Source organism: Polychytrium aggregatum (assembly GCF_025602895.1).
Source record: "Polychytrium aggregatum strain JEL109 chromosome Unknown BJ171scaffold_31, whole genome shotgun sequence".
NCBI lineage: Eukaryota > Fungi > Chytridiomycota > Chytridiomycetes > Polychytriales > Polychytrium > Polychytrium aggregatum.
Window position 1 is genome coordinate 424,700 of NW_026516233.1, and position 24,501 is coordinate 449,200.

Below are 24,501 nucleotides of genomic sequence, written 5' to 3' on the forward strand. Positions count from 1 at the left end.
CGCACAAATAGGCTGAACAGGCGACGCACACAATCAATGGCGCACTGCCACTGCGCCAGCGCGACAGACACACCGTGGTGGGCTTGTGCAATGCGTGGCGCACACTGCCAAGGGCACGCGCAATGCACGCCCAATGCACTCACAATCGACTCGCAGTGCACTCGCAACGCGCTCACAGCAAACGCGATGCGTGTCAGTCGCACACGCCCCGACGCGCCCCTCCGCGACCGCGTCTGCGCAACAGAGCCAAGTGCAGGGCTGTGGCCCACGAACCCGCACGCCCTGCGTCGCCCCTCGGCCGCGGCAACAAAAACGGCCGTGCAAACCCCTCCTCGTCCATCCCTCGTCCTTCCCTCGTCCGTCCCTCGTCCTTCCCTCGTCCTTCGCTTTCCCCCCCTCTGGCACTTCCGGTCCTCCCGCTGGTCCTGTTGCAATGAAGAACCTGGCCCAGATCGCCCTGGCCTTTGCCGGCATCGCCCTGCTCGGCAGCGCCGCCGCCGACACCGCTCCCGAGTCCCCTGCCAACCTCGCCCTTTTCAGCGAGGGCGTCGAGCACTTTGGCTCCGCTGCCCTCCAGGCCTTTGCTTCCGATCGCCGTCTCGTCGCCGTGAGTAGCACTCTCAGCCGACCTGTGTGGCTGCTGTCTCGTCGCCTTGGCTCTGTATCTCCCCTTACTTCGTCGCCTCGTTCTATCGGGATACTTACCCTCCTCGTCTTTCACCAGAGACAACAAACTACCATCTCCGGTGCCGCTCTCTGCGCCAGCAGCGGCTTCTGCTACGTCGACGTCCACACCTCGCATGTCCGTATCTGCAGTCTGGGATCGTGTGCAGCTCGTGGTGTGCTGATCGACACCGGCTTCGTGTGTCTTCCATTGTTGGCCTCGCTCAACCCCCGATACTCGGCCCAGTCTATCGGCCTGTAACATCCCTTGTTCGCACATGAAACGATCCGCCGCCATCGTTCTTGCCAACTAACGCACCATTTTCCTGCCACGCCACCGCCGATTCAATCTGCTTCACTGGGTGATTGATCGTATGCCCTCCGCTCCTCTCTCTCGGCTGCTTCCTCGCCCAACAGTACTGCTGGGATGACTTTGTCAGCCTCACCTCCAACCTGCCCACCACCCCCCTGGGTCTCCAGCAGGCTTTCTGCACCGAGTGCTGGATCAAGCTCATTCCGTACTTCACCAGCGTCTTCAGCAGCAACGCTACCCTCCTCCAGGACGTCAACACTTTCAAAACCACCATTGGCACCGTCTGCGGCCCCAACTTCCTGACCACGGGTCAGATCACCACTGGCTCGCTCAGCGGAACCTCCGTTTCGTCTTCCGACGTCGTCGTCGTCAGCCCCGGCGGCAGCGTCACCACCAAGCCCGTTCCCCTCTCCACCAGCACTGTCCCCGTCAGCACCCCTATCTCGCCCGGCCCGAGCCCCTCATCCTCCAGCGGCCTCTCGGGCGGTGCTATTGGCGGTATCGTTGCCGGCGCCGTCGTCGTCGTGGCCCTGATTGCCGGTTTTGTTATCTATTCGCGCAAGAAGCCCAACGACAAGCCCGTCGATCCCAATGGATCCTACAACGCTGCCTCGGTTCCCAAGCCTGTGTACAGCGCTCCTGCTCAGGTTGAAACCAGCTATCCCCAGCAAGCCGCTCCCCCCGCCAGCCAGGGCTACTACCCTGCCCAATCCGCTCCCCCCAGCCAGGGTTACTACCCTGCTCAATCCGCTCCCCCGGCCACCCAGGGATACTATCCCGCTCAGCAGCAGCAGCCCCCCGCCGCCCAAGGTTACTACCCGCCTCAGTCTGCCGCCCCTGCCCCCCAGGGCTACTACGCCGGCCAGCAGCCTCCCGCCAGCCAGGGCTACTACGCGGCTCCCACCTCCTACCCTACCGACCAAAAGTTGAGCAACCCTCAGTTCCAGCCTCCCCAGGACGCCTACGCCCCTGCCCCTGCCGCTGCGTACCAGTCGACCCCGAGCCAGTACAGCCAGCCTCAGCACAGCCGATTCGTGGTCATCCAGGCCTACGACACCAAGAGTCCGTATGAGATGAACCTCCATCTCGGCGATGTCATCCAGCTCCAGTCCGACTTCAACACTGCCGGCATGGCTCAGGTAGGTTTCATCGTAGCCCAGGACAGTCCCCAATCATCGTGTGCCTGGAGATACGGAACACTCCCGCAGTGCTCTGCCTCTGTTTGCTCCTGTACCCAGCCAACGGTCCTGCGCCGCTTGATCCGTTCATTGGCGAATGCCGCTACGAATGCCGTCTCTTGCCACCGCTGATCACGTTGCACGATTGGGCGCTCATTTTGCTCTCTCACCACCATCGTCCACCAGGCCTTCAACCAGACCACCGGCATGACTGGCCTCGTCCCCGAAAAGTATCTCCGTCCCTTGACAGATGGTGCTGGATCCTCCCAGTACTAAAGCTGAAGCCTCCCAGTGTTAGAGCTGAAGCCCAAACCCAGAAACCCGACACCGCCACTTTCGACCCGACTCTGTCTCTGCCCGTGCAAAGTGCACGGGCGAGTATATGTTTCTCCATCCCGCTCCCCACCCTGTCGCCCCTCCCATGTACGTCTGTGCGTATGTAATCGATCGATCGAGCCGTCTTTCCTCAAACCTCAACCTCAACCTCACCTGTGAATCTGCCAGCCTTTCTCTTGTTTTGCGCTCAAATGTCTGCTCACTGCTGTTTATTCTTTCATGGTGTTGTTTATTCTTTTTACCTATCCTTGCGTTTGGCGCATCTCGCTCATCCCGATCTCGAAGATTCACATTCGAATGTCATCTTAACGAGCCCGATGCGCCGATCTGAGCCTTCATCCTTTCGACTAGCCTCTTTCTGTCTTTTTTTCTTCTTCTGCCTCCAGGATAATTTCGTTGTGGAGGATGCGCCCCTGCGCACTTGTAGAGCGATCACGAAAAGAAAGAAAAAAAAATGCAACGGGATCCACCCTTCCCCCAAATTTGCCCTCGATTGTGAATGGTTTTGATGCGAATACACACGTCCATCTACAATCAATCACCATCTCTGCTGTCGAAGCGGGACAGAGGGGATATACGTCCATGCGATTCGTTATCCGCTGCTGAGCAGTCTCGTATCGACCTGGGCACGGCATATCCGGATTGATGGGTCAGAGAGCTGTTCGCTGTGGGCCATGGAGGAACCACCCGCGAATACATTTTTTTTTCTCGTTGCTGCTGCGCTTTTCCTTCTGCGCCGCAACGCCTTTCCCACCACCACCACCACCATCACGACCTTCACAACCACCATTCCCGCCGTCGTCGTCGTCGCCATCGTCGTTGTCGTCGTCTGGAAGCCCGCCTGCTCTTCAAGCACATCCCCGCGCACGATCCCTGAGCACCCCCCTGTCTCGACTGGATAAGATCTGCGATCGTCTCTCCGTCCGACTCGCCTTGCATTGTGAGTCGCTCGCCCTTGGCCCCTTCGTCGCTCGCGATCCGATCTGGCTCCTGTGCCTGCCGCAGCACCGCTGGCTGCCAAACGGCCATCCGTTGGCTTTCATCGCCCTCTCATCACATCCAGCATTCTCTCTTCGAGGCAGCTGCTCTCGAGTCCGTACTGACACTGTTCTCCCGATTCTGGCATCCATCGACTCGTCTCTGTTCTTTCCGCTCTTGTTCTTGCGTCGGATCCTCCCTCCTTCGTCCCCACAATCCTGCCGCGCTTCAGTCCGCTCTCGATCTTCATCGCCATAATGAGTGACCCTTCCAACGACGAAAGCCTGGCTCAGAACACCCAGGCCAAGCTCAACATCTCCTCGGGCTCGGCGGCGCCTTCTTCTGGCAAGAAGCTCACCATCCCAAAGTCGTTCAACATTGGCGCCTCTGAGTTTGTGCCTTCGTGGATGTCGTCGGCCCCTGTGCCTGCCCCGACCTGGACGCCCCCTGCCGGTGGAAACCAGCAGGGCTTCCAGCCTCAGCAGTCGCAGCAGCGGGGAGGCTTCCAGCAGGGCTACCAACCGCAGCAACAGCAGCAGCAACAACAGCAGCAACAACAGCAGCAGCAGCAACAGCGGGGCTATCAGCAACCTCAGGCCTACCAGGCTCCCCAGCAGGCCTTCCAGGCCCCTCGACCTGCTTCCCGCGACCAGCCCGCTCCTGCAAAGGCCGCCTCGCTGCCCGTCCCGCAGCCGGCCAAGACGGCCTCGCTCTCTGAGGCTCCCGCCGCTGCTTCTCCCAAGCCTGTGTCGCCTGCGGCTTCGCCGGCTCCCTCCAAGCCCTCGACACCGGCTCCCAAAGGTGCGTATGGCTCCTCTGACAAGCGGGCGCAACAGGCTGCGAATCGATTCTGTCGATTCTGTCGATTTTGTGGATCGATCTGGGCGGCCATGAGCGGGGAGCGTGTCTGTCGGTGAGAGAGATGCGGATTCGGACTGGTGGTTGGACGCATCGCATCTATGCGACGAAAGGGAGAGAGCCGAACACACCTTTGCCCGTCCGACCAGCTCTCTCAACATCATTGGTTTCTACACTCTTTTGCCTTCAATCGATCTCACCTGCCTTCAATCAATTCGATTCGACTCGATTCGACTTGACTCGACCTACGCTCGATCAACTCGGATTGCTGGATCGCCTCTGTGGCTGTTTTGGCTGCGTTGGCAACCGCTACTCTCGTGGGCGGACCTAACACGGCCATCGCGGAACGATCTTGCCACCGAACTGATCCGGCGCAACGGTGTCGTCCACTCGCCGCGCGCTTTGCCGGCAACTATCGAATCTCGGACGGCTGCCTCTGACCTGAATCCGCAATGCACCTCTGTAGCCGAGACCCCTGCTCCTGCTCCCGCTCCCGCAGCTGCTGCCCCTGCCCCCGTCCCCGCTGCCGCCCCTGCCCCCGTGGCCGCTGCTCCTGCTGTCGTCCAGGCTACTCCCTTGAACATTCCCGAACCTGACTTTGACGACATTGGAGATGATCTCAAGAAGTCTGTCAACGTGCTGTTCATGGGTCACGTCGATGCCGGCAAGTCCACCATGGCTGGCCACATTCTGTGAGTGATCGCGTCGGCAGTCATCGCTGTTGTTATCGTTGTTATTGTTTGGCGATGCGTGGAGGATACTGGGCGGGTGGGTTTGCTAGTGTCTCGCCGCCCATTTTCTCGGCCACTGGCGCTGTCTTTCTGCTGCTGCACGATCTGCGCTTTGCCCGGCTCGTACTGATGCGTCTCCGCGACCGTCGCTCCGGTGGACAGGTTCCTCACCGGTATGGTTGACAAGCGTACCATGGAGAAATATGAACGCGAGGCCAAGGAGCTCGGCCGTGAGTCGTGGTACCTGTCCTGGGCCATGGATCTGAACTCGGAGGAGCGCGCCAAGGTGAGTGAGTGGCTCAGTCTGCTGCTCGATCTTGTCGACAGCATGGCTGTGGGTCGACCACAGCACTCTCGACCACAGCACCCCGACCACAGTATTCCCGACCGCACCAATGTCGATGTCTTCTCTGGCCGTGGGCCCCACAACCGACTCGCCCCATCTCACAACCTCAATCCTGCTGCCGTCGCTGTTTTATCGTTTCTCTGCTCAGGGCAAAACCGTCGAGTACGGCCGTGGCTACTTTGAGACCGAGAAGCGCCGTTTCACGCTTCTGGATGCCCCCGGCCACAAGAACTTTGTCCCCAGCATGATCGAGGGCGCCTCGCAGAGTGACGTTGGCATCCTCGTCATCTCGGCCCGCAAGGGTGAATTCGAAACCGGCTTTGAGAAGGGCGGCCAGACTCGTGAGCACGCGCTGCTTGCCAAGACCGTTGGTGTCCAGCGTCTCATCATCGCCATCAACAAGATGGACGATCCCACCGTCGTCTGGTCCAAGGAGAGGTGCGTTAATGTCAACGCACGGGAGGACACGGGAGGAGGGGGGAGCGGCCACAGATGGCGCTGGCATTTGGGAGAGGGTCACTGACAGGAGATCTCTTCGCACCTCGATGTACATTTCCTCGCTGTGTCTCATCAACTCTGCCTTGCGGATCTGTCGGGGCGATAGATACGACGAGTGCATCAACAAGCTCATTCCGTTCTTGAAGCAAGTCGGCTTCAACCCCAAGACAGGTGAGCGGTCGCTATAGGTCGCGGCATGCGATGCGATCAACCGTAGTGTGGCTCCTCGATGCCCGCCGCTGCGCGCTTCAGCCGACATAGCACTCTCGTGCCGATCCCGTCGACCCTGTTGTTCTAACTGCTCCACTCTGCCTTGTCCTGGCCGCGTTCGTGATGCCCAGATGTCGACTTCCTTCCCGTCTCTGGCTTCACCGGCGCCAACATCAAGGAACGCTTCTCTGACTGTCCTTACTACAGGTGCGCATCGCCTCCGTGAGAGGACCTTCCTTGCTTGTCTGTCTGCTTGCCGAGATGGCTGGTGCCGCGTGCATCCGCTGACTGCCAATCTGCCGCTGTGCCTGTCCCACAACCAGCGGCCCCGCCCTCCTCGAGATCCTGGACAGCGTCGAAGTCAAGGACCGCAAGTATACCGCCCCTTTCATGATGCCCCTCGCCGACAAGTCCAAGGATATGGGCACCATCGTGTCTGGCAAGATCGAGTCTGGCCGTATCAAGAAGGGCCAGACGGTGCTCATGATGCCCAACAAGGTACGACGTTGCAATCGTTGAGCACGCCGCTACCCCCGACCTCAGTCCATGACCGTATGATTGGGTGGCTGTGGTGTCGCGGATGTCCAGCCTGGCTCAGCTCGGCAGCTTCCTCGCCGCAAAAGTGAATGTCCTTCTGACCCGGCGTTCCTTGTGGTTTCGACATCCAGCGAGTCTGTGAAATCTCTGGCATTTTCTTTGAAGACCAGGAACTCACCATCGGCCAGAGCGGTGATAACGTCCGTCTCCGTCTGAAGGGCATTGAAGAAGAAGTGAGTGATGTGTGCTGCTTGGTCTGCCGTTTGGTCTGCCGTTTGGCATGCTGTTTGGCATGCTGTTTGGGTATTGACGCTGCCCTTCTGCGGCCTTGTCGCGCTTTGCATCCAGGACATCCCCACCGGCTCGGTCCTCTGCAGCCCCAACCACCCGATCCACACCGTCATTGCCTTCGAGGCTCAGGTGGCCATTGTCGAGCACAAGTCGATCATTTGTGCCGGTTACACCGCCGTCATGCACGTCCACAATGTCCGAGAGGAAGTCACCCTGTCGGTGCGTATCGCGAATGTAGAGGGAAGAGAGATTTGCCACCAGTCGAGCAAGGGAGGGGAAGACGATGAAGCCAAGAGGATTGCCTCATATCGTCCTCAGAGCCTGTCTGGAGCTGCTTCTTCAGCCGATCGTGGGATGGAGGTTGCCTGCCAGACAGTTAACTCCCACCACTATCGTCACCACCACCACCACCACCACCACCACCACCATCGCCTCCACCACCACCACCATCGCCTCCTACAACAGGCTCTTCTCCACTTGGTCGACAAGAAGACCGGCAAAAAGTCCAAGAACCCTCCCAAGTTCTTGAAGCAGGGCGATGTCTGCATTGCCCGAATAGAGACCTTGGGCGGCATGGTTTGCCTGGAGCCCTACAAGGAGTATCCTCAGCTGGGACGCTTCACTCTCCGTGACGAAGGTTTGTTGCTGCTGCGCTGTAGAGCGGGAGGGCGGGAGGGCGGGAATGATCCGCGCATATACGGTCGGTGTTGCTGCTGCTTGAATGGTGCCGATCTGACACAGCTGTCCCTTGGCTGTCCGTTCTCTCTTTCTCGTGCTCTCTCTCTCTCTCTAGGCAAAACCGTTGCCATGGGCAAGGTCACCAAGCTCATCCTGGACGCTGCTCCACCGGCAGAGCAGCAGTAAACGCCACAGGCGAGGAGGGTCTTGAGAACGGCAGTTCGTTGCTGCCCCCCGCCCCTCCCCTTCTCTCTCTCTCTCTATTCCATCCTCGACCAAGCGGGCATGCTTGGCCCTAGTTTGATGGGTGCTGTCGTGAGGATCGACAGCGAGTTTGGTCGAGGGCGACGGAAGGGCAAGGCGCTGATTGTCATGACAAGACCGACTTGTGACACAGTCTTCTCCAAGAATGAATAAAAGATGTATCGCGATGGCGTTATACAAAGACCAGCGTAGCCTTCACTCTTGTGATCGTCAGGATGATGCAAGGATGGGTGGGTGACAGGGCGCAGTCACTAACTCCATCTTTGTGCGGGCGGTGGATGGCACCAAAATATCTGTAGTGGTTTTCGTGCTCGAGATTGGGTTCGGCTCGGGATTGGATTCGGGCTCGAGCGAATTATGCTCCTCCCTTCCCAAAACAGCGAGCAGATCACCGATTGACAAAGGCGCTTGTATTCACTTGTAGATGGGGAGGAGACGGAGGATAATATGGCAGGCAAAAAGGGTGCAAGATCGAGGCATGAGGACTTGCGCCGACCTCGATCAGTCCCTCGTGCGGAACCAGAGAGCGGGAGAGACGGTGAGCGTGGTGGAGAGAGGGAGGTGAATGAGTGAGCCAAGCGTCGAGGTAGGAAGTTGGAAGTTGGAGAGGAGAGAGACGGGAGAAAGTCAAAGAACACCAAAGAGAAAAATCGCTGAGTTGGCCTGGCCGGTAGAGGCTCACGGTAACAGGCAGAACTAGATCATGAGCCAGGTGGAGCAGGATAAGGATAGGAGGAGCAGGACGAAGAATACGGCGGAGGAGAATGGAAGAGAAAGAAGAAGAAGAAAGAGGAGGGGAGGCCACTGCGGAGGCGGATGACATCCAGCATAGGCGAGTGCGCAATACTACTTTTTCCCCTCTGTCTTCTCCAGCATCTCCTTGTAGTAGGTCAGGCTCTGTCGGATGGGCTGGATGATAGCAGCCTCCATGTTCGGCAGGACCTTGGCAGTCAGTTCGTACAGCGGAATCATGACGAATCCGATGAATCTGAGAGGAGCAGATGACGTCGGGACAGAAATGTTGAGAGAGTGAAAGTGTGGGGAGGGAGGGAGGAGAAGTGAGTTTGGAGGGGAAGTGCGGAGATTGGCAAACCCACACCAGTCAAACGACACTGCCGCGATCGCTTCTGCCTCCGTTGCCATGGAGCGGAGCAGCACACAGGGCAGCATGAATCTGCCACTCACCCGACTTGAGCACCGGCCTTGGTGACCTTCTCTCGGTCCATGAATGGGGCCGTGGGAAGCCCCTCGGCCTTTTCGCGGTCAGACTGGGCAAAGAACTCTTCCAGGAGACAGTCAACCCAAGGCTCTGTGTGTGGGCGCCGGACGTCGCAGGCACATCAATAACAAGCAAGAGCATGATCCCAGTCAAACACATGTCGTGGCAGACAAATAATCAGGTTCGGCTAGACTTGCGCGAGCGCACTCCAGAACGGGGGACATAGCGTGTGTGTCGGTATCGCTGTCGACGGCGGGCTTACCGGCAACCTCGGTCGGACGAACTGTGGGTGAGATTGAGCGGATGAAAGCGCCAACGAGTGAGCGAGTGAATGGGGCCGTCGGGTGGGAGAGATCGTCGGGTGGGAGAGGCCGTCGGGTAAGTAGAAGGAAAGATATCAGCCCCGTGTTCTGTAGAGTGGATATCATGAACCTGCATCGCACCGATTCGCAAATGCGACAGCCGGATTTGGATGGACGGCAGCCCAAACGACCGCAACTCACCTTCGTTCGAAATGTCCGCGCATTTGATAATCATTTGAACGAGCTGAGAGATTCACCCAGCCAGATATGAGTTCGTGGCAACGAAACCTCGGATTCGTGCTCTGCCCAGCATTGGTCCTGACAGCGATCGTAGCCCCGGACGCTTTATCGCAATGTGAGCGTGCTCTCCCACGCATAGCTGAACATTCTCACAGCGGTGAGAGCGATCGCCAGCCTTGTATCCTCGACATCCATCACACCCCTTCTTCCCTTCTCTCCCCTCCTCTCTCATTACCAGGTTTCGCTGGTCCTGATCTTCGATGTTGAAGTTGTCCACGTGCTTCTTGAAGGCCGTCATGATCTCGCCATGCTTGGCCATGTCCGTGGCCAGGATGCATCGGATGGTGCCCTTGCGGATCTCGCGGAAGACTGCGTCGGGCACGTTGCTGAGGATGTTGGTCTCGGGGGCTCGCAGGAGCGTGAACAGCACGGCTGGATTGCGCATGGGTGTATGAGTGCATGTGCGAGGTGAGAGGAGATGAAAAGAGGCAGTTGATCAAAGCCAATCAATGATCAAACAGATGGGTGAATGAACAAACGAGCTCGCTCGCTCGATAAAGGTGTCATGTTCATGTATGTTTAGCCAGCTCGCGTTGTAATCCATTTCCAGCCCAGGCTGAGAATATTGCTCCTCACCCTGAGCCACGGCATCGAGTTACAATCCACCGTGTCGTGAGCCGTCGGGGAGCGGAGAGGGGGTCACTTACCCGCATGATGGTTCTCGAGCGGCGAGGTGTCGTTGTAGATGATGGCGAGGTCGGTTTTCGCTGGTGTGGTCAATGCGCACAAGTGTGCGTGAAACAAAGGCGGTCAGTGCTCAAACCGTGGCCACGGACACCGAGAAGCCTCTTCGTGCTGCTTGTTCCTACCATTGATTTGGTATGCATTGTTGTAGCCTGGGAGGAGGTGTGGAATGCGAGGTTCAGCATGGCAGTACAGAGTGTCAGCGACGATGGCTTTGATGTTTCTCGTTTGGTCGACCTGGCCGGCCGGCTCCGAAGTAACCCTTCCCAGTCTCAAAGCGGATGCATTCGCCACCGGCAGCGCAACACATCCCGGTGTGGTGTTGCATTTTGGTTGCCGAGCGTGGTATCCCCCTCAAGGCATCAAGAACTGTTCGCGCAATCCTTGGTGTGCACACATCGTCCTCCGTAGGCTGATTGCGACGCAATGGACATATTACCTGGGTGGTCCAAGTCTAGAGAGCCAGTGGTCGCCATTCACCCCGCCGACACGGAAGAGTCCCACATTTTGCCCGCCGACACCATCGAAGCAGACAGGCGGATGGCATTCGGCGTCAGTCAAATCGGATCCATATCTACGTGCATTTGAGTAACTGGATTGGAGAGCACAGGGTGACGGTCCGGTGCAACTGCAAGGGCCTCACCGTGGCCGATGCAGGAGATCAGGAGCACTAGCTTGTCGATAGGCTTGAGCTTGTGGACAATCTCTGTTGTATGAATGATGCCGTACATCTTTGGGCGGGATGGGATAGGATCGAATGTGAGTCGCGGCGTTCGTCAGTTAAGCGTGGAGCGGATATGGATCCAGCGAGGGATCAAAATGTGCCATCGGAGCTGTGGGATGGCACTGCGCGGGGGTGCATATATGTAATCGGGAGCAGATCGGGGGACGTGCTGCAGGGGCTGCCGCATCGCAGGCAACACTCACCATCTGAGTCACACAAAAGCAGTGTTTGAAGTTGTGGAAGGGCTAGAGACAAGATTGTTTGGTGAGCAAGACGCCAGTGAGCAAAACGCCAGTGAGCGAGGTGGGCGTTGCATGGTCAGAATCGGCGGCTGCTTCACCGACTCGGCACAGACTCGGCGAGGACATTGGTCCTGACCACGTAATGATTCGGCGAGAATTCTCTCGCAAACTGGAGCAGGAATACTTACATTGGCGTTGTAGTTGTCCTTGATGCCCCTCAGGAAACGCTTCAAGGTCGCGACATCGATCTTGAACTCCTCGATCAATCCCATGTCGTCAAACATGAGCTCCAGCAGAGCCAGAGCTTCGTTCTCCTCCCATTGCCAGTTGTCGAAGCTGCACTGCTTGAGGTACTCCTTGGTCTCCTCGGTGAAGACGTATTTGGCTCGGTCGGCGTATCGCGGGTCGATGTTGGGTGCCCGTCGAACCATGGCGTTGGGGCCCTTATGAGGGTGGGCAAGCTTGGCAACTTGGCTGACGCTCTGGCGGACGATGGGTGCGAATGGCGGATGCGAATGGCGGATGCGAATGGGTTACTCTGGGTTCGATGAGCAAACTCTGAACACTGACTGCGATCGAGATGCGATAGGGCGGTGCAAGATGCAGCAAGAAAGACGGATGGCCTTACATCGATCTGGCCCTTGAGCTTCGCGACCGTATTGACGAGCTCGTCGGGATTGACGGAATCCTCCGCGCCCGACTTTAGCTTCTCTGAGTGTCCAGCGAATAGGCAAGTCGATGGAAAAATAAAAAAGGGGTCAGCCAGCCTCGTGGACGGTGTGCCGGTCGAGATAGTTCGTTTGGGCGAATGCTGGACGCGGCAACACCCTCCACGACGCCATCGACGGGCAGCGACACTCACCGGAGACGACTTGCAGGGTGTATCGTGTGTGTGGGGTGTTTGAGGTGAGTTTGGGACCGATGGAGACGAGACATCCGTTTTGCTGCGTCAGCTTCAGCACGACGTCCTTGGTGAGGGTCGACGGAACGTCGGCGGCGGTCAGCAGCACCGACTTGATTTCTTCCGTGGTGGACGCTTTCGGCCACTCGACGGTTTCGTCCCGGTTGTGGACTCGAAGATAAAGCCGCACGATATCGGAGCTGGCTGTCGCCATGGCAGTCAGGATGCAGGCGGTGGCTAGTGGTGGTGGTGTGCTGTGAGGGTGGTCGGTTAGCAGGGCGGGAAGGGACGGGAGCCGTGAGAAACGAAATCAAAGTCACTCGAGGAACTTGTGGCGGAATCCGGCTCACTGGCAGAGCTGTCTCGCGGCGCCTGTGAGAGGCAAGCGCTACCGGGGAAACGAACCAAGTGGATGGGAAGACGAAAGGTGGCAGTAGGCACCCGAGATGGCAGTAAATGAGGGGAGCCTTGTAGGTGATGGAGAGGGAGAGGGCGGATACTCTGGAGACTCAGCCGAGACGACGTACACGTCAAAGACAGATACGGTCGAAAGGGGATGCCCACGGCCAAGGCGCTTGCAGCAACAGCGTCGGCGAAGGCAGCGGCGACGGCGACAGCAAAGGCACTGGGCAGGGGGAGAATAGCGCAGTATTGGAGTTGACGCAATGGGGGTGCGGCCAGCGGGTGATGCAAGATTGGACGAAACAGGAGGATCGGGCGGGCGATGCACAACCTGATTCCACAGACCGGCGCTGGAGGAACAATGCCGAACTGGGCGGGGATGGGTTGGGATGGACTGTGTGGGAAGATGTGGGGAATACCAGAATGTGTGGGAGTATCACAATGTGCGGTGGAGGTGGCAAAGAATAGCGTATGAGGAAGCAGAGCCGAATGTCGCATCCGCTTCCCGAGCGATATCTAGAACGTCTCTCGACAGCCGGAGGGGCCGATTCGGGAGCCAGAGACGATGGTCTTGCAACTGCGCTGCAGTTCAATAAAATGCGCCGATGTGGATCACACGAGAAGCAACCTTGGCCATGCCGGATGCCCAGCGCCGGGACATTCGATGCACATGGGGCCTGGCTTGGCGGGGTGTGCAACGCAGCACGGCCCTGGAGGGACTTGTCCAGACGGAGGTGGCGAGCATGTGAACGCACAAGGGGGAGGAGCGCAGCCGAGTGCGAGGAGCCCGCTGGCATTCCTTGGCGGCGACGATATGCGATGCAGATGGGATGCGATGTGAGATATGATGTGATGTGAGATGTGATGTGAGATGTGATGTGATGTGAGATGTGATGTGATGTGAGATGTGATGTGAGATATCGCATCGATGGATGGAGCGATGAACAGCAACTCATTAACAACTACTCATTAACAGCAACTCGTTAACAGCAACTCGTTAACAGCAACTCGTTAACAGCAACTCGTTAACAAGCAAGTGGCGGATACCCCCACCCTTGATGCCGATCTGGACACTCCCCAGCGCTGCGAGCAAAACACACCGGATGCCAACTGTTGATGCATCGCTGTCTTGTGGTATCCGCTCGTCGTTGCATGGCCATTGCCGGACACCGCCAATGCCGTGCGCTCTCGCTGTGCGCTCTCGCCCCGCTCTCGCCCCGCTCTCGCCTGCCCTCGCCGCGCTCTCGCTCGCCGAGGCTCTTCTTCTGCCCCGCCGCTCGGCCGCCCCCCGGCCTTCTTCGTCGTCTTCATCTCGGCTGCGGGTCTGCTTTCCATCGCTCGTCTCGGCCTCCAGCAACGTCCTCTGCTCCATCTCGATATCGCCACCACTCCCAGCCATGTCCACAGCCGCCGCACCAGCCGCCGCCGCCGCCGCCGCTACCGGCGCCCCCGCAAAGCCCATCCAGGTCAAGCTCGTCCTGCTCGGCGAGGCCGCCGTCGGCAAGTCGTCGTTGGTCCTGCGATTCGTCAACAACGAGTTCCAGGAAAACAAGGAGCCCACCATCGGCGCCGCCTTCCTGACTCAGAAATGCAAGCTCGACGACAAGATCATCAAGTTTGAGATCTGGGACACTGCCGGCCAGGAGCGCTTCCACTCGCTCGCGCCCATGTACTATCGCAACGCTCAGGCCGCCATCGTCGTCTATGATATCACCAAAGCCGTAAGTGTTTGCTCCTGCCTGGAGCCCCGGCCGCGCATTCGGACAGCGAGCCTGCGGCCTGCCTTGTCCTCCCTCCCTCCCTACCCATGGACTTGGCTTTCCTGGCCGAGCATCATCTCTCCTCTTCCAGGGGACTCGTTGTTGTGTCGATGGCGCCTCGTATTGCACCGCCGGGTGATTCAACGACTGTCAAGCCCGCCACAGGCTGATCAGTCTGCGCACCGAATCGCCGGCCGTTGGAGTGCCCCCGTCGTTTCTGCCTTTGCTATGCTTCTGTCCCTCTTCTGGAGCGTCGAGCAACAGCGCCCCGAGCAATGCTGGCTGTGGCTATGGATTTCGGCGACCACCACGAAGCGGCACCAGCTACTACTCTCCACTTGTGGACAGCAGCGGGCGGCAACGGCGACGACGACGGCAGTAGCGGCGGTATCGGATTGCAGCACCGCACCGTGCCTGGCTTGTTGTGGCTGGCCTGATTTCCGCTGCTGTGGCGTCTCCTCCCCTGGATGGTGACGAAGGGCCCAAAGGGACGCCGGCCTGTCTGCCCTTGGATTGGTGCATGCCAATGCCTACGCAGACACAGTCGCCCTACTGGCTGTCGTCGTTGACCATGTCGTCTGCTGTCTCGCCAGCTGTCGGCATCGGGTCGCTGTTTGCCCAAATGACTGGCATTCTTGCCAGCCTCATTCCTTCGTCCGGCCACATCCCATGCTTCTCCCCGAATGACTTGCAGCGTCGCTCCGGCTGACACGGCTTTGCCCTCCGTCTCCACCCTTCCCCCATCCTTCCATCTACCGCTCGTCCACCCTCTCCAGGCATCGCTCGAAAAGGCAAAGTCATGGGTGAAGGAGCTCCAGCGCCAGGCCAACCCCAACATTGTGATCGCCCTGGTCGGCAACAAGCTCGACCTGGAAGCCAGCCGCACCGTCAGCTTCGAGGAGGCCCAAGCCTACGCCGAAGAGTCCGGCCTGCTCTTTGCCGAAGCCAGTGCCAAATCGGGAGACAAGGTCGTCGAAGTCTTCACTAACATCGGTACGTCGCCTCTCCTGCCCATCTTTCCTACATCTCGCGTCGAAAACCGTGATTGCGACCGCCATGGCACCGATCCCGCTGAACTAATGTGTCGTCTTCTTACTTGAACGCTTCTGCAACGGTGTCTTTTCCAGCCAAGCAAATCCCTCTCGACCATCTGCTGGCTTCCCGCTCTCGCCCGGGCGGTGCAAGCTCTGGTGCTCCTGCTGGCGGTAGTGCAAGCGCCTCTGCCGACGGCCGGGTCAATCTCACAAATCCCACCACTCCGCCGGCTGCCGGCTGCAGCTGCTAAAGAGCCACACGCAATCATTTTTGTTCCCGCTTTCACCTTCCACCACCCCTTTCCAGCCTCCCTTGTTTGGTCGTAATATATCATAACTGCCAATTGACGACTTGCCGAACAGCGAGACCGGCTGCTCGAGTAACCGACTTTGCCTTCGACTTTGAAGCTGCTTCGATGGCGCCTGCTGCTCCATGACTCCTAGTCATCTTGCTGCTCAGGCTTTGTCGCTTGGGCCGTCTCCTCAGGGAGAGCCTCAGGTCATGCCCCCACACATCCTGCATATCCAATCAGGCCCTGCGGCGTCGCCCGAATCAAGTCGGCCCCGCGGCCACGATGTTGCGGCCAGGCCACCAATCACTCCATAAGTGAGCAGTGTGGCTGTCCTGTCCACTGATCCGAGTGGCTGCAGCACCCAGCCGGTCTTGCCTCCTGCATCAGTATCGGTCGCACGGCCAGCAGCATCGGCAGTATCAGCAGCATCAGCAGTATCAGCAATGTCAGCGATAGCAGAACTATCAGCAGTATCAGTACTATCAATGGCGTATATACTGCCAATTCCCACCCAACAAACATGCAGACTTGACCGCCCTCCCTCGCCCCCAACCCGACACTTCGTCCTCGTTGGCTTCGCTTTTGCCCCCGTGCCGCCGACCTCTTCTTCACCAGGTGTGCTCTTGCGCCCCTTCGCCTCTCGCTCCTTTCACCGTCTCCAAACGGACTGTTCCCACGCCGATACTCTCCCGCCTCTCCCGCCTCTCACAGCCGGGTCGCTCCACATCCTCCTCCACCACTGTGAGTATACGCTTCCGTCACCAGCACATCCGGCCTCTCAAACTTGCCTGTGCTTTCTTTCTTGCCCTCGCGTCAACATTGAATATTTCTCCGAAGCCCGGCCGAAACAATACCACGATAGCCGCCCCTCCCCTCTGCTCCTGCTTGCTGCCCATCGCCTCCACCCTGCCCTCCCACGATCCATCAACAAGACGCGTTGCCCGTTGCTTCGATAGAGCCGCCAGGGGTTGTTTACGAGAGGAAGGAGGATCGCCGTCTTCTTTCGAGCATCGTCCATCACTTTCTCATTGCTGGCCTTGCCCCGACCACCAACAACCAAAGCTCTCTCTGCCCAACTGTTGCCCAAATAGCGGCATCGTCGCTCCACACGTCCCCACAGCCACAAACACCCGCAACTCTGTCTGTCTCTCCATCTGTCTGTCTGCCTGCCGGGCTTGGTTCCTTTGGCTTGCCTCTGTTCGCCACCACTGCCCGCTTTCTTCTCGTTGCCATATATTTGCTGGTTTCACTCGATTGGCTTCTCCCTCGTCACCCTCGCCTTTCCGCACCCAGTAGCCGCATCGGTAGCGTCGTCGTAGTTCTTGATCTGTGTGATGATCCTTGGACGGCATTTCGACAAGTACTCATCTCGCTGCTTCCTCCCTTACTCCTCCTCCGCTGGACTCTTCCTTTCGCTCGTTTGCAGACTTTACTCATCTTCACTCGACCATCCAACAACGAACAAATGGAAGGGTAAGTCGGACTCTCGACAAACGGGTTCAATTGCCTGTTCGATCCATCAGTTGGTCCTCGATCGAGCATATCAACCGATCTAACTGCTTGATCATCGGTCACCGCCTTGACTCTTGTTTGTTCCTAAATGACACTTTCTTTCTGTTTCCATCCGCTTCGTACCGACTCGCGCTCGACTCTCTCTCGCTCTCTCGCTCGCTCTTGGATTGCCAACGATTATAAGATTGAGCGGCGCCGGAGGTTACTTTGCTCCGCCTGGATCGTCTCCGCCAAAGGCGGGCGCCTTTGCACCTCGGAAAACTGCCAGTCGAGCCGAGCCGTCGAGTATGTCGCTCTCCTTGCTTGCTTCGTCTCCCTGTCCGCTTTTCCATCCAAACAGTCTGCCGTGCTCCGTTGTGCACCGGATCAATCCCCCCCTCCCAAGTCAGACTGCGGCGTTACCAGAATCTACGAATCGCACCAAAGCTTGACGATGGAGGCAATGACATCGGCGCCTGGAACGATTGGCATTGAAGTGGCGCATCTCAGATGATACTGCAGGGCTATAGCTCGCGGAGACTATCTATCTGCCACTCCTTTATGATCACCTCTGTCCTCGTTTTTTCTTCGTCTACCGACCGGGCATCCGCCGATTCCTTCACTGTAGAAGACAGATGGCTGGTTGGGTCTGGGGATGGGCGAATACTGATCCTGTTCGTCGATTGTTTATGTGGGCTGTGATGGTCGTGACATCTACTCCAATGACATCTACCCCAATGACATCTACTCCTGTAACCTCTACTCCAATGACATCTACTCCTGTAACCTCTACTCCAATGACATTTACTTCCTTGACATCCACACCGTGGCTTCGTTTTGACTGCAATCGTGGTCGCTGCAACGATTGCTACTATTTTCTCCGACTTTCTGGCCATGTGGGAACCGCATCGTTGCATCTGAAACGGCATCTGGAACGGCATCAAACTGGACCCATGGCTCGACTCTCTACCCCCGCCAACCATATCCACTTCTATTCCATCGATACTCTCTGTTCGACCACAATGCGCTCCCTTTGTGGCGTTTGCTGACTTCAGAGGAAATCTCGTCTTCAGGCTTCCGAAAGCTCTATGATCGCGGCGACTTTCCGATAAGCGTGAATCACGACGCCAAGGGCAACAAGATCAACTGGAAGGTTAGCACAGCCGGCATTTATCGACGCAGTCGACCCAATTCATCATCTTCGTGTGTGTGTGCCCGTGCTTGGAGCATCAAACTAAAATATGGCTGCGGGCACGGTGCCCGCTGGTTTCTGCAGGTTGACATCGAGAAGCTCGACTACCACCACTACCTCCCGCTGTTCTTCTCGGGCTTGTGTGAGACGGAGGAGCCCTATGCCTTCTTGGCACGCCAGGGCATCCACGACCTTCTGGACAAGGGCGGCAACAAGATCCTGCCGGTTGTGCCGCAACTCATCATTCCGATCAAGAGTACGTCTCGTTTTCTCGTGTGTGTCAGGTTCATCGATTGGGGGATATTGGGCTGGCGTCGAGGTTGGTCGACTAGCCGCAGGAATAGAGCGCCCCGTGGTTGGTGGATCTGCTGGGGAGACGGATCTCTTTCACCTCTCATCGCACTTGCCGCGCCTGGCTATTGGACACCGCATGCCCTTGCCCATGGTCGCGATGACCAGGTTTTGGCCTCTCGCCCGCGCTGCTTGGATCGCCGGTTGTGCTCGGACTCATCCCGATCGTCTCTCCATTCAGAGGCCCTCAACACCCGGAACATCCAAGTGATCACCACCACCCTGAAGGTGTTGCAGCACCTTGTCGAGTCGGCCGACATGGTTGGCGAGGCACTGGTGCCGTACTATCGGCAGATTCTGCCAATCTTCAACCTGTTCAAGAACAAGAATGGTGAGTCCGGTGGCTCTGCGGGCACTCAATCTCCCTGAGGGACTGACTCTGTTTCGTGTGGGACTGACTCTGTTTCGTGAGGGACTGACTCTGTTTCGTGTGGGACTGCCATTCTTGCCACCCGCTCCTTTGTCAGTCAATATCGGCGATGGCATTTACTACTCGCAGCAGAAGCGAGAGAACATTGGCGACCTCATCCAAGAGACCCTGGAAAAGTTCGAGTTGACCGGAGGCGAGGACGCCTTCATCAACATCAAGTACATGGTTCCGACCTACGAGTCTGTGTTGTCGAGAGTGTGAAGCGGATCTCGCCAGGGAGAGAGGGAGAGGTGTTTTATCCATCGTCGATTGCTTGCACCGCCCGTTCTCTCTCATGAAACCCATGCTTCCTTGGTCATCCGCTCCCCACTTCCCACTCCCATCATTTTCTCTTCATCTCTCGACTATCACGACTGCTCTTTGTTTTCCTTCCCCTTACTTCACCATCGCCATCCTTTCGACACCGTTCACAGTCATGTCACTTTCGTATACCAAACATCCCTTCTCCCGTCGCTGTTCCGCCGCGTCTCTCTTGTGCTGAGTCGCCTCCGCTGCCGGTCGAGATCCGCACACACTGGAGACAGCTTCAAAACCAATATAAGCAGAGCCACACCCATCGATCCAAATGGTCTCGTCGTCATCATTCCGACGATGGATCGAGCTAGCGGACACCGCTCCAAAGCTTCCCAATCTCGCGCTGTCGCCCAGGTACTTTGGCGCCTGCTCGGGTTCGTCCTGGGGCAATTGGCTCGGTCGTGTGCAGGCCGGGATTGATCCTATTCGGTACTCAACGAGGTCAACTGCGTCTCCTCAGCAACTTTATTCCATCGACACTCACAGCTGCGATGCGAGCGCAGGAACGAGCACACACATACACACATGCGGATAAAAGTGACCACCAGGAAACAGAAACCACCAAGAGAGAGGGGTCAGCAAGTAGGAAGCCTGTCGCTCGGTGCAAAACGTGCACGTTCGTGTTCGGCCACAGCGGCTGCCGGGGTGAAGCCTCCCGAAAGGCAGTAGCCAGAAGGCACTGCGTCGATTGTGGCTGCCCAGCAGTGCTTCGCTGTACAGGCATGGTTCATTGCCCGCCAGCACGCTTCGCTAAGCCGCCATGCTCACCTCCGAGTCCTCCAGATACTTGTACTCGAACCTGGTTGTGCATTGCGGCAGCCAGAGCGGGGTGATTAGAGCGCCACCGTCTCCGTCTCAGTCTCAGTCCAAGTCTTCGTCTGGCTCCACCTCCATGTCTGACTCGAGTACGATTGCCAGTTCCGGAGAAGCAGCAATCGCGACGCCCCTTGGATCAGCGGCATGCATGCGTGCAGTGCGACACAGACACATTACCTAAACTCGGCCTTCTTGCGCTGGCACCAGGCTCCCTCGTAGTCAAAGTACACGTACGTTCCCAGCTCGAACTCGCTGGTGATGGTCTTGGGCTCCTCGTGGCGCTGGAACCATGTCAGATACTTTTTGTGGAACCGCCATGACTGCTTCTTGAGCTCCCGGGCCGCGAGGTATTGCTGGTAGGTGCCTTGCTGGTAGTAAAAGATGAAGAAGAGCGTGTCGATGTCGAGCTTTTCGAACATGGATGGGTTCTCGAAGACCCCTAGTGGCACTTGCGGATAGTATGCGGGCACAGGATATGGCGTTTTTGGCACGTAGTATTTTGGCCTGCAGGCGGAGCATGGGGAGGAGCAATCAGCGCAAGGAGAGGAGGAACGAGTGCACGGCACGAGCACAAGATCGCCTCTGGCGCTGAGGGTGCCGCAACTCAAAAGGTCCACAGATTCGAGTGCGGTCCCAACCTGTCCGAGTCCAGCGCATCCGGCACAAACTGGAAACTTGTCTCGAGCATGTGCTGCACAAAACTGTTGTTCTCGCGGAGTTGGAGCGCTGTGATAGAGTGATGCAGCATCAGTGAAAAGCGAGCAAAGGGCCTCGATACCGACGTACCAGCTTCGCGCTGTTGCGGCATAGCTCGTGCCCGAGGAGGGAGGGAGGGAGGAGCACACAGATGACAGCCAAAGGCACAGCCCAAGCCGGGGAGGCGAGCCTGGTATCAAAAGCGAGAGCATCCAAGGCAACCTACATCGCTCGCGCGTGGCCTTGAATGACGACACCAGGTCTGCCAAGGAAGGTGGCAGGCGATTGTCGATCGGCTCCGGGGCTGGCGGCGCTTCCTCTCGCGGAGGCTCCGCGGGAGATGCTGTGGGAACAGGCGCTGGGGAAGGCGCAACTGCAGGAGTTGTCGCCAATGATGGTGCGGGAGCCGGCGTTGGTGCAGCGGAGGCAGACGGCGTCGGCGTGGGCACCGAAACGGGTGTCGCTGAGGTGGGTGTGGGTGTGACTGCCGGAGGTTGCGCTGATTTGGGCAGCGGCGTTTGCGCTCGTGACGCCGGGCTCTGTGCGGTCGTTGTCACGGCCGGTGGTGCTGTCCGCAGGTTGGTCGAGGTCGAAGTTGGCGGTAGCGAGGCCACGTTGACGTCGATTGTCGGCCGTACTGTCGAGGATGCAGTTGGTGAGGCATTGTGCGATATTGGCAACAGCCAGGTCGCCGTCGGTGGAAATACGCCACCGCACCAGCAGCAACAAGCCAGACGGGACTCGGGTCGGTGGGATGAGGCAGCGACATTCGGCTGGGACGCTTGGGCCGGCCAGATACATACCTTTGGATTTCTTTTCTTCGGACAGGGCAGTCGCTGCGGCCGCAGCGTATCGTATCGGCGCGGGAGCCGGGACTGGTGTCGGCGCATCCGTCAGTTTCGGTGGAATCGGCACCGAGTTTGCCCGGATGGGCACAGGCGTGGTTTTCTGGGACAGGTTCCCCAGGCCACTTGACGACTTGGCTGTTGAGCTCTTGTCATCCTTGCTATGATGACGCTCTGCGTTGGGGCGGGACACGAAATGCATGCGTGAGCGCGGGGCAGCTACAGCAGCTGCCGTTGGTGGAATGGAGTATAATGGAATGGAATGGAATCATACCCGGAATCGGCCGCACTTTTGGCGCAGGCTTGACGGGCGATGTTGGTGCCTAGAAAATGCGGAGGGGTCTGCTGGTCAGAATCTGGCTGGTAGCGGCATGTGACATATCCTTCCAGAGACTGAAGGCAACCACTGCCACGGCGGCTGCTTGCGGAGTCGCAGAGTTGGTGAAGGTGTGGCACAAAACTGCAAGAGCGCGAGACTCATACAGACCTCCTTCTCCTTCACCGGGGCATCTGTGGCGAAGCACCGGATCGGCGGCACAGCAAAGGGCACAGCAAAGGGCACAGCAAAGGGCACAGCAGACGGAAACCACGAAGGCGCAGTGTGAGAACAGGTGTGTGCTCGACTCAAGCTGACGGTTTTGCCAGCCGCGACCAATATCCCGCACGTCTGCAGACAGCGCTCATACCTTCGACTGATGCTTCTGTGTTGGAGTCATCGTCAATGCCGATGCCCAGCTCGGGGTCTTCCAGCACCAGATCCTCGTACATGAACTCGTTCTCGACAAAGGTGTCCTCCGCGTTGTCGTTGACGTACGCCTCGATCTCGGACTTGAGATCCAGGTCTTTCAGCTGCATCGACGCGATTCGGGGAGCAAGTGGTTGCAGAGAGCACAGTTTAGAGCGGCAGCAGCACACGCTGCAGTGGCAAAGTGAGGTTGGCAGGCTAAACGAGCCGAAGGCCAGGAGACGGCGCAACAGGGTACCTGCTCTAGTGTGAGTCCTCCGTTGCCAAGCATGCGGTTGATGATCTCGAGCTTTCCGATGTGGAACTTGTGCCGGGCGACACGCCGCTCGAATTTCTGCAGCTGTTCCTGCTTCGCCGAGTCCATCTTCCGTCCCTTCTTGACGTTGTTCTGCAGGACCTCCATCTCGGCCTCCAGGCTGTCGATCTGGGTGTTGAGGCTGTCGACCTCATCCGCCAGGAACGAGCAAAAGTCTTGCTTCTCCTGCTCCTGCGGGTCGATTTTTGTTGCGGCGCTGAGGCCTTCTTTCGAGAAGGCTTTCGTCTTGAGCTCCTTTTCACAGGCCTTGAATTTCTCCATTTGCTGATGGCGGCGAGTCGCGCAGACCAAGCATCGTGGCCAGCAGAGGCATTCCATATGGCGCAAATAGGCGTCAGTGGTATTCGGGCCAGAGCCACGTCGAGATGCTCGGTGCAAAGCAGGGATGGGTGCAGAGGCGGGCTAAGGGCTCGATGGAGCGCCTGGCCGGCTCAGTGGTGCCCAGGGACGGATGCTTCCTCAGGCCGAGCGTACTTGATTTTGCATCAAGCCCACGCGGAGACGAGCGAGCGGGTGAGCGGGAGAACGGACGCCTCACCTGCTCGATGAGCTTCCTAAAGGACAGCAACTCGGACTTGTCCTTGATTTCAGGCGAGGAGATCCACTTTTTGATCTCGTCTCGCAGACGCTGGAGCTTTTTGATTTCCTTTTTCAGGTCGCCCTCGAGCTTCTCCTTCTGCGCGGAATTTGATGTCGACTGGATCTTGCCGTAAATCTCCTCGAAAATCTGGACGCCTTCGGTGACCTTTTTCAGGGTCTTGTCGATCTCGGCTGCGTGGATTGAGGTTGAGCCGTGCAGATAAGGGGGGAACGCATGTGCGGAGCAAAGTCCCAAGACAACCGGAAGGGAGTCGAGTCAGGCGATTAGAGACGATGCCGATGCGACAGCTGATCGCGACGCAGCAGCCCCAGCAGGCGAAGAATAAGCGCAAGACGGATTGGATTTGAGGAGAGGCGACCTGCGGAGGGAGGGAGAACGGCCACGGACTCGCAAGCGATCGTGGCATGTCCCGCTGCTGTCGCTGTCGCAGGAGACAGACACATGCGAGGGCGATCGAGGATCGACCCCTGCACCCTGGGAAAGCAATATCGCCGTCTCTCCTCGACGCCAGGTGCAGATGTGTCAGGGGGACGCCGTTCGAGGAGCCTTCGATCCACGCCGCAGTCGACGACAGGTCGCTCCGCGGGTCAAAGACATCTCCTCCACCACCTCCATGTTGGAGATGCAGCTGTCCGGGAGGGGTTTCGTCTAGCAAGTCATCCAGCGGCTCCGCATATCGCCCTTGCCCGATCGCCACCACCAAAGACCTGTGGGAAAGCGGCGATCCCTACTCTGCAGCTTTCGGTTTGCCATTTCTGCACGGGCTTTGCTGGGATGCTTCGGGATGGATGTGGGATGTGCTTCTCCTGGGGGGGCAAGCTGGAAAAGATGGACGCACGGCCAAACGGGGCATTTTGTTTTGCACTGGCTCTCGCTGGGCCTCTCGCCGGGCGAGGGCAGGGCGAGAGCAGAGCGAGAACAGGGCAGTGCTGATGTAAGCATGTCCCTCCCGGTTACGATCAAGCGCGTTCGCGTGACATCA

At 58.2% G+C, this 24,501-nt stretch overlaps 6 protein-coding genes across 6 annotated transcripts; 4 read left to right on the top strand and 2 right to left on the bottom strand.

Annotated features, from left to right (window-relative positions):
* Nucleotides 1–348: 348 nt before the first annotated feature.
* On the top strand, nt 349–2,484 carry BJ171DRAFT_181373 (uncharacterized protein). The gene is made up of 3 exons (XM_053106075.1): nt 349–607; nt 725–802; nt 1,081–2,484. The coding sequence occupies exons 1-3, from the start codon at nt 434–436 to the stop codon at nt 2,284–2,286; spliced, it is 1,458 nt and encodes a 485-aa protein (XP_052964583.1). The 5' UTR covers nt 349–433; the 3' UTR covers nt 2,287–2,484.
* Nucleotides 2,485–5,092: 2,608 nt separating this feature from the next.
* On the top strand, nt 5,093–8,075 carry BJ171DRAFT_181395 (P-loop containing nucleoside triphosphate hydrolase protein). The gene is made up of 8 exons (XM_053106076.1): nt 5,093–5,343; nt 5,552–5,841; nt 6,008–6,072; nt 6,243–6,318; nt 6,435–6,609; nt 6,780–6,881; nt 6,997–7,576; nt 7,733–8,075. The coding sequence occupies exons 1-8, from the start codon at nt 5,233–5,235 to the stop codon at nt 7,801–7,803; spliced, it is 1,470 nt and encodes a 489-aa protein (XP_052964584.1). The 5' UTR covers nt 5,093–5,232; the 3' UTR covers nt 7,804–8,075.
* A 195-nt stretch (nt 8,076–8,270) lies between these two features.
* On the bottom strand, nt 8,271–12,758 carry BJ171DRAFT_600958 (cGMP phosphodiesterase). The gene is made up of 14 exons (XM_053115052.1): nt 12,659–12,758; nt 12,215–12,507; nt 11,981–12,063; nt 11,541–11,834; nt 11,314–11,355; nt 11,030–11,117; nt 10,826–10,840; nt 10,512–10,538; nt 10,350–10,409; nt 9,878–10,074; nt 9,604–9,646; nt 9,363–9,383; nt 9,067–9,190; nt 8,271–8,869 (listed from the first exon to the last, which is right to left on the bottom strand). The coding sequence occupies exons 2-14, from the start codon at nt 12,465–12,467 to the stop codon at nt 8,728–8,730; spliced, it is 1,389 nt and encodes a 462-aa protein (XP_052964585.1). The 5' UTR covers nt 12,468–12,507; nt 12,659–12,758; the 3' UTR covers nt 8,271–8,727.
* A 1,211-nt stretch (nt 12,759–13,969) lies between these two features.
* BJ171DRAFT_514478 (rab family protein) lies at nt 13,970–15,797 on the top strand. Its single transcript, XM_053111832.1, has 3 exons — nt 13,970–14,376; nt 15,192–15,408; nt 15,543–15,797. Exons 1-3 carry the CDS (start codon nt 14,053–14,055, stop codon nt 15,698–15,700), a joined length of 699 nt encoding a protein of 232 aa, XP_052964586.1. The 5' UTR covers nt 13,970–14,052; the 3' UTR covers nt 15,701–15,797.
* A 1,410-nt stretch (nt 15,798–17,207) lies between these two features.
* On the top strand, nt 17,208–19,757 carry BJ171DRAFT_569693 (parkin co-regulated protein; the record flags this gene model as incomplete). The annotated part of the gene is made up of 6 exons (XM_053113581.1): nt 17,208–17,215; nt 17,439–17,539; nt 18,307–18,386; nt 18,510–18,681; nt 18,958–19,107; nt 19,244–19,757. The coding sequence occupies 6 exons, from the start codon at nt 17,208–17,210 to the stop codon at nt 19,405–19,407; spliced, it is 675 nt and encodes a 224-aa protein (XP_052964587.1). The 3' UTR covers nt 19,408–19,757.
* Nucleotides 19,758–19,899: 142 nt separating this feature from the next.
* BJ171DRAFT_514483 (Not1 N-terminal domain, CCR4-Not complex component-domain-containing protein) lies at nt 19,900–24,417 on the bottom strand. The gene is made up of 11 exons (XM_053111833.1): nt 24,251–24,417; nt 23,457–23,689; nt 22,841–23,182; nt 22,544–22,706; nt 22,345–22,367; nt 22,132–22,180; nt 21,816–22,031; nt 21,239–21,649; nt 20,955–21,042; nt 20,494–20,820; nt 19,900–20,299 (listed from the first exon to the last, which is right to left on the bottom strand). The coding sequence occupies exons 1-11, from the start codon at nt 24,270–24,272 to the stop codon at nt 20,251–20,253; spliced, it is 1,923 nt and encodes a 640-aa protein (XP_052964588.1). The 5' UTR covers nt 24,273–24,417; the 3' UTR covers nt 19,900–20,250.
* Between the last annotated feature and the right edge of the window lie 84 nt (nt 24,418–24,501).

What these genes read in the sequence shown, in the direction of transcription:
- BJ171DRAFT_181373 (XM_053106075.1), top strand. Translation starts at nt 434, where the DNA reads ATGAAGAACCTGGCCCAGATCGCCCTGGCCTTTGCCGGCATCGCCCTG. An exon ending in CCGATCGCCGTCTCGTCGCC is followed by an intron (nt 608 to 724) that starts GTGAGTAGCACT and finishes GTCTTTCACCAG; the next exon opens with AGACAACAAACTACCATCTC. An exon ending in TCGACGTCCACACCTCGCAT is followed by an intron (nt 803 to 1,080) that starts GTCCGTATCTGC and finishes CTCGCCCAACAG; the next exon opens with TACTGCTGGGATGACTTTGT.
- BJ171DRAFT_181395 (XM_053106076.1), top strand. Translation starts at nt 5,233, where the DNA reads ATGGTTGACAAGCGTACCATGGAGAAATATGAACGCGAGGCCAAGGAG. An exon ending in GTCGTCTGGTCCAAGGAGAG is followed by an intron (nt 5,842 to 6,007) that starts GTGCGTTAATGT and finishes TCGGGGCGATAG; the next exon opens with ATACGACGAGTGCATCAACA. An exon ending in CTTCACTCTCCGTGACGAAG is followed by an intron (nt 7,577 to 7,732) that starts GTTTGTTGCTGC and finishes CTCTCTCTCTAG; the next exon opens with GCAAAACCGTTGCCATGGGC.
- BJ171DRAFT_600958 (XM_053115052.1), bottom strand. Translation starts at nt 12,467, where the DNA reads ATGGCGACAGCCAGCTCCGATATCGTGCGGCTTTATCTTCGAGTCCAC. An exon ending in CACCCTGCAAGTCGTCTCCG is followed by an intron (nt 12,064 to 12,214) that starts GTGAGTGTCGCT and finishes CTGGACACTCAG; the next exon opens with AGAAGCTAAAGTCGGGCGCG. An exon ending in CAATGCATACCAAATCAATG is followed by an intron (nt 10,410 to 10,511) that starts GTAGGAACAAGC and finishes TGACCACACCAG; the next exon opens with CGAAAACCGACCTCGCCATC.
- BJ171DRAFT_514478 (XM_053111832.1), top strand. Translation starts at nt 14,053, where the DNA reads ATGTCCACAGCCGCCGCACCAGCCGCCGCCGCCGCCGCCGCTACCGGC. An exon ending in TCTATGATATCACCAAAGCC is followed by an intron (nt 14,377 to 15,191) that starts GTAAGTGTTTGC and finishes CACCCTCTCCAG; the next exon opens with GCATCGCTCGAAAAGGCAAA. An exon ending in CGAAGTCTTCACTAACATCG is followed by an intron (nt 15,409 to 15,542) that starts GTACGTCGCCTC and finishes TGTCTTTTCCAG; the next exon opens with CCAAGCAAATCCCTCTCGAC.
- BJ171DRAFT_514483 (XM_053111833.1), bottom strand. Translation starts at nt 24,272, where the DNA reads ATGGCAAACCGAAAGCTGCAGA. An exon ending in GGCAAACCGAAAGCTGCAGA is followed by an intron (nt 23,690 to 24,250) that starts GTAGGGATCGCC and finishes CAATCCACGCAG; the next exon opens with CCGAGATCGACAAGACCCTG. An exon ending in TTAGGAAGCTCATCGAGCAG is followed by an intron (nt 23,183 to 23,456) that starts GTGAGGCGTCCG and finishes CGCCGCCATCAG; the next exon opens with CAAATGGAGAAATTCAAGGC.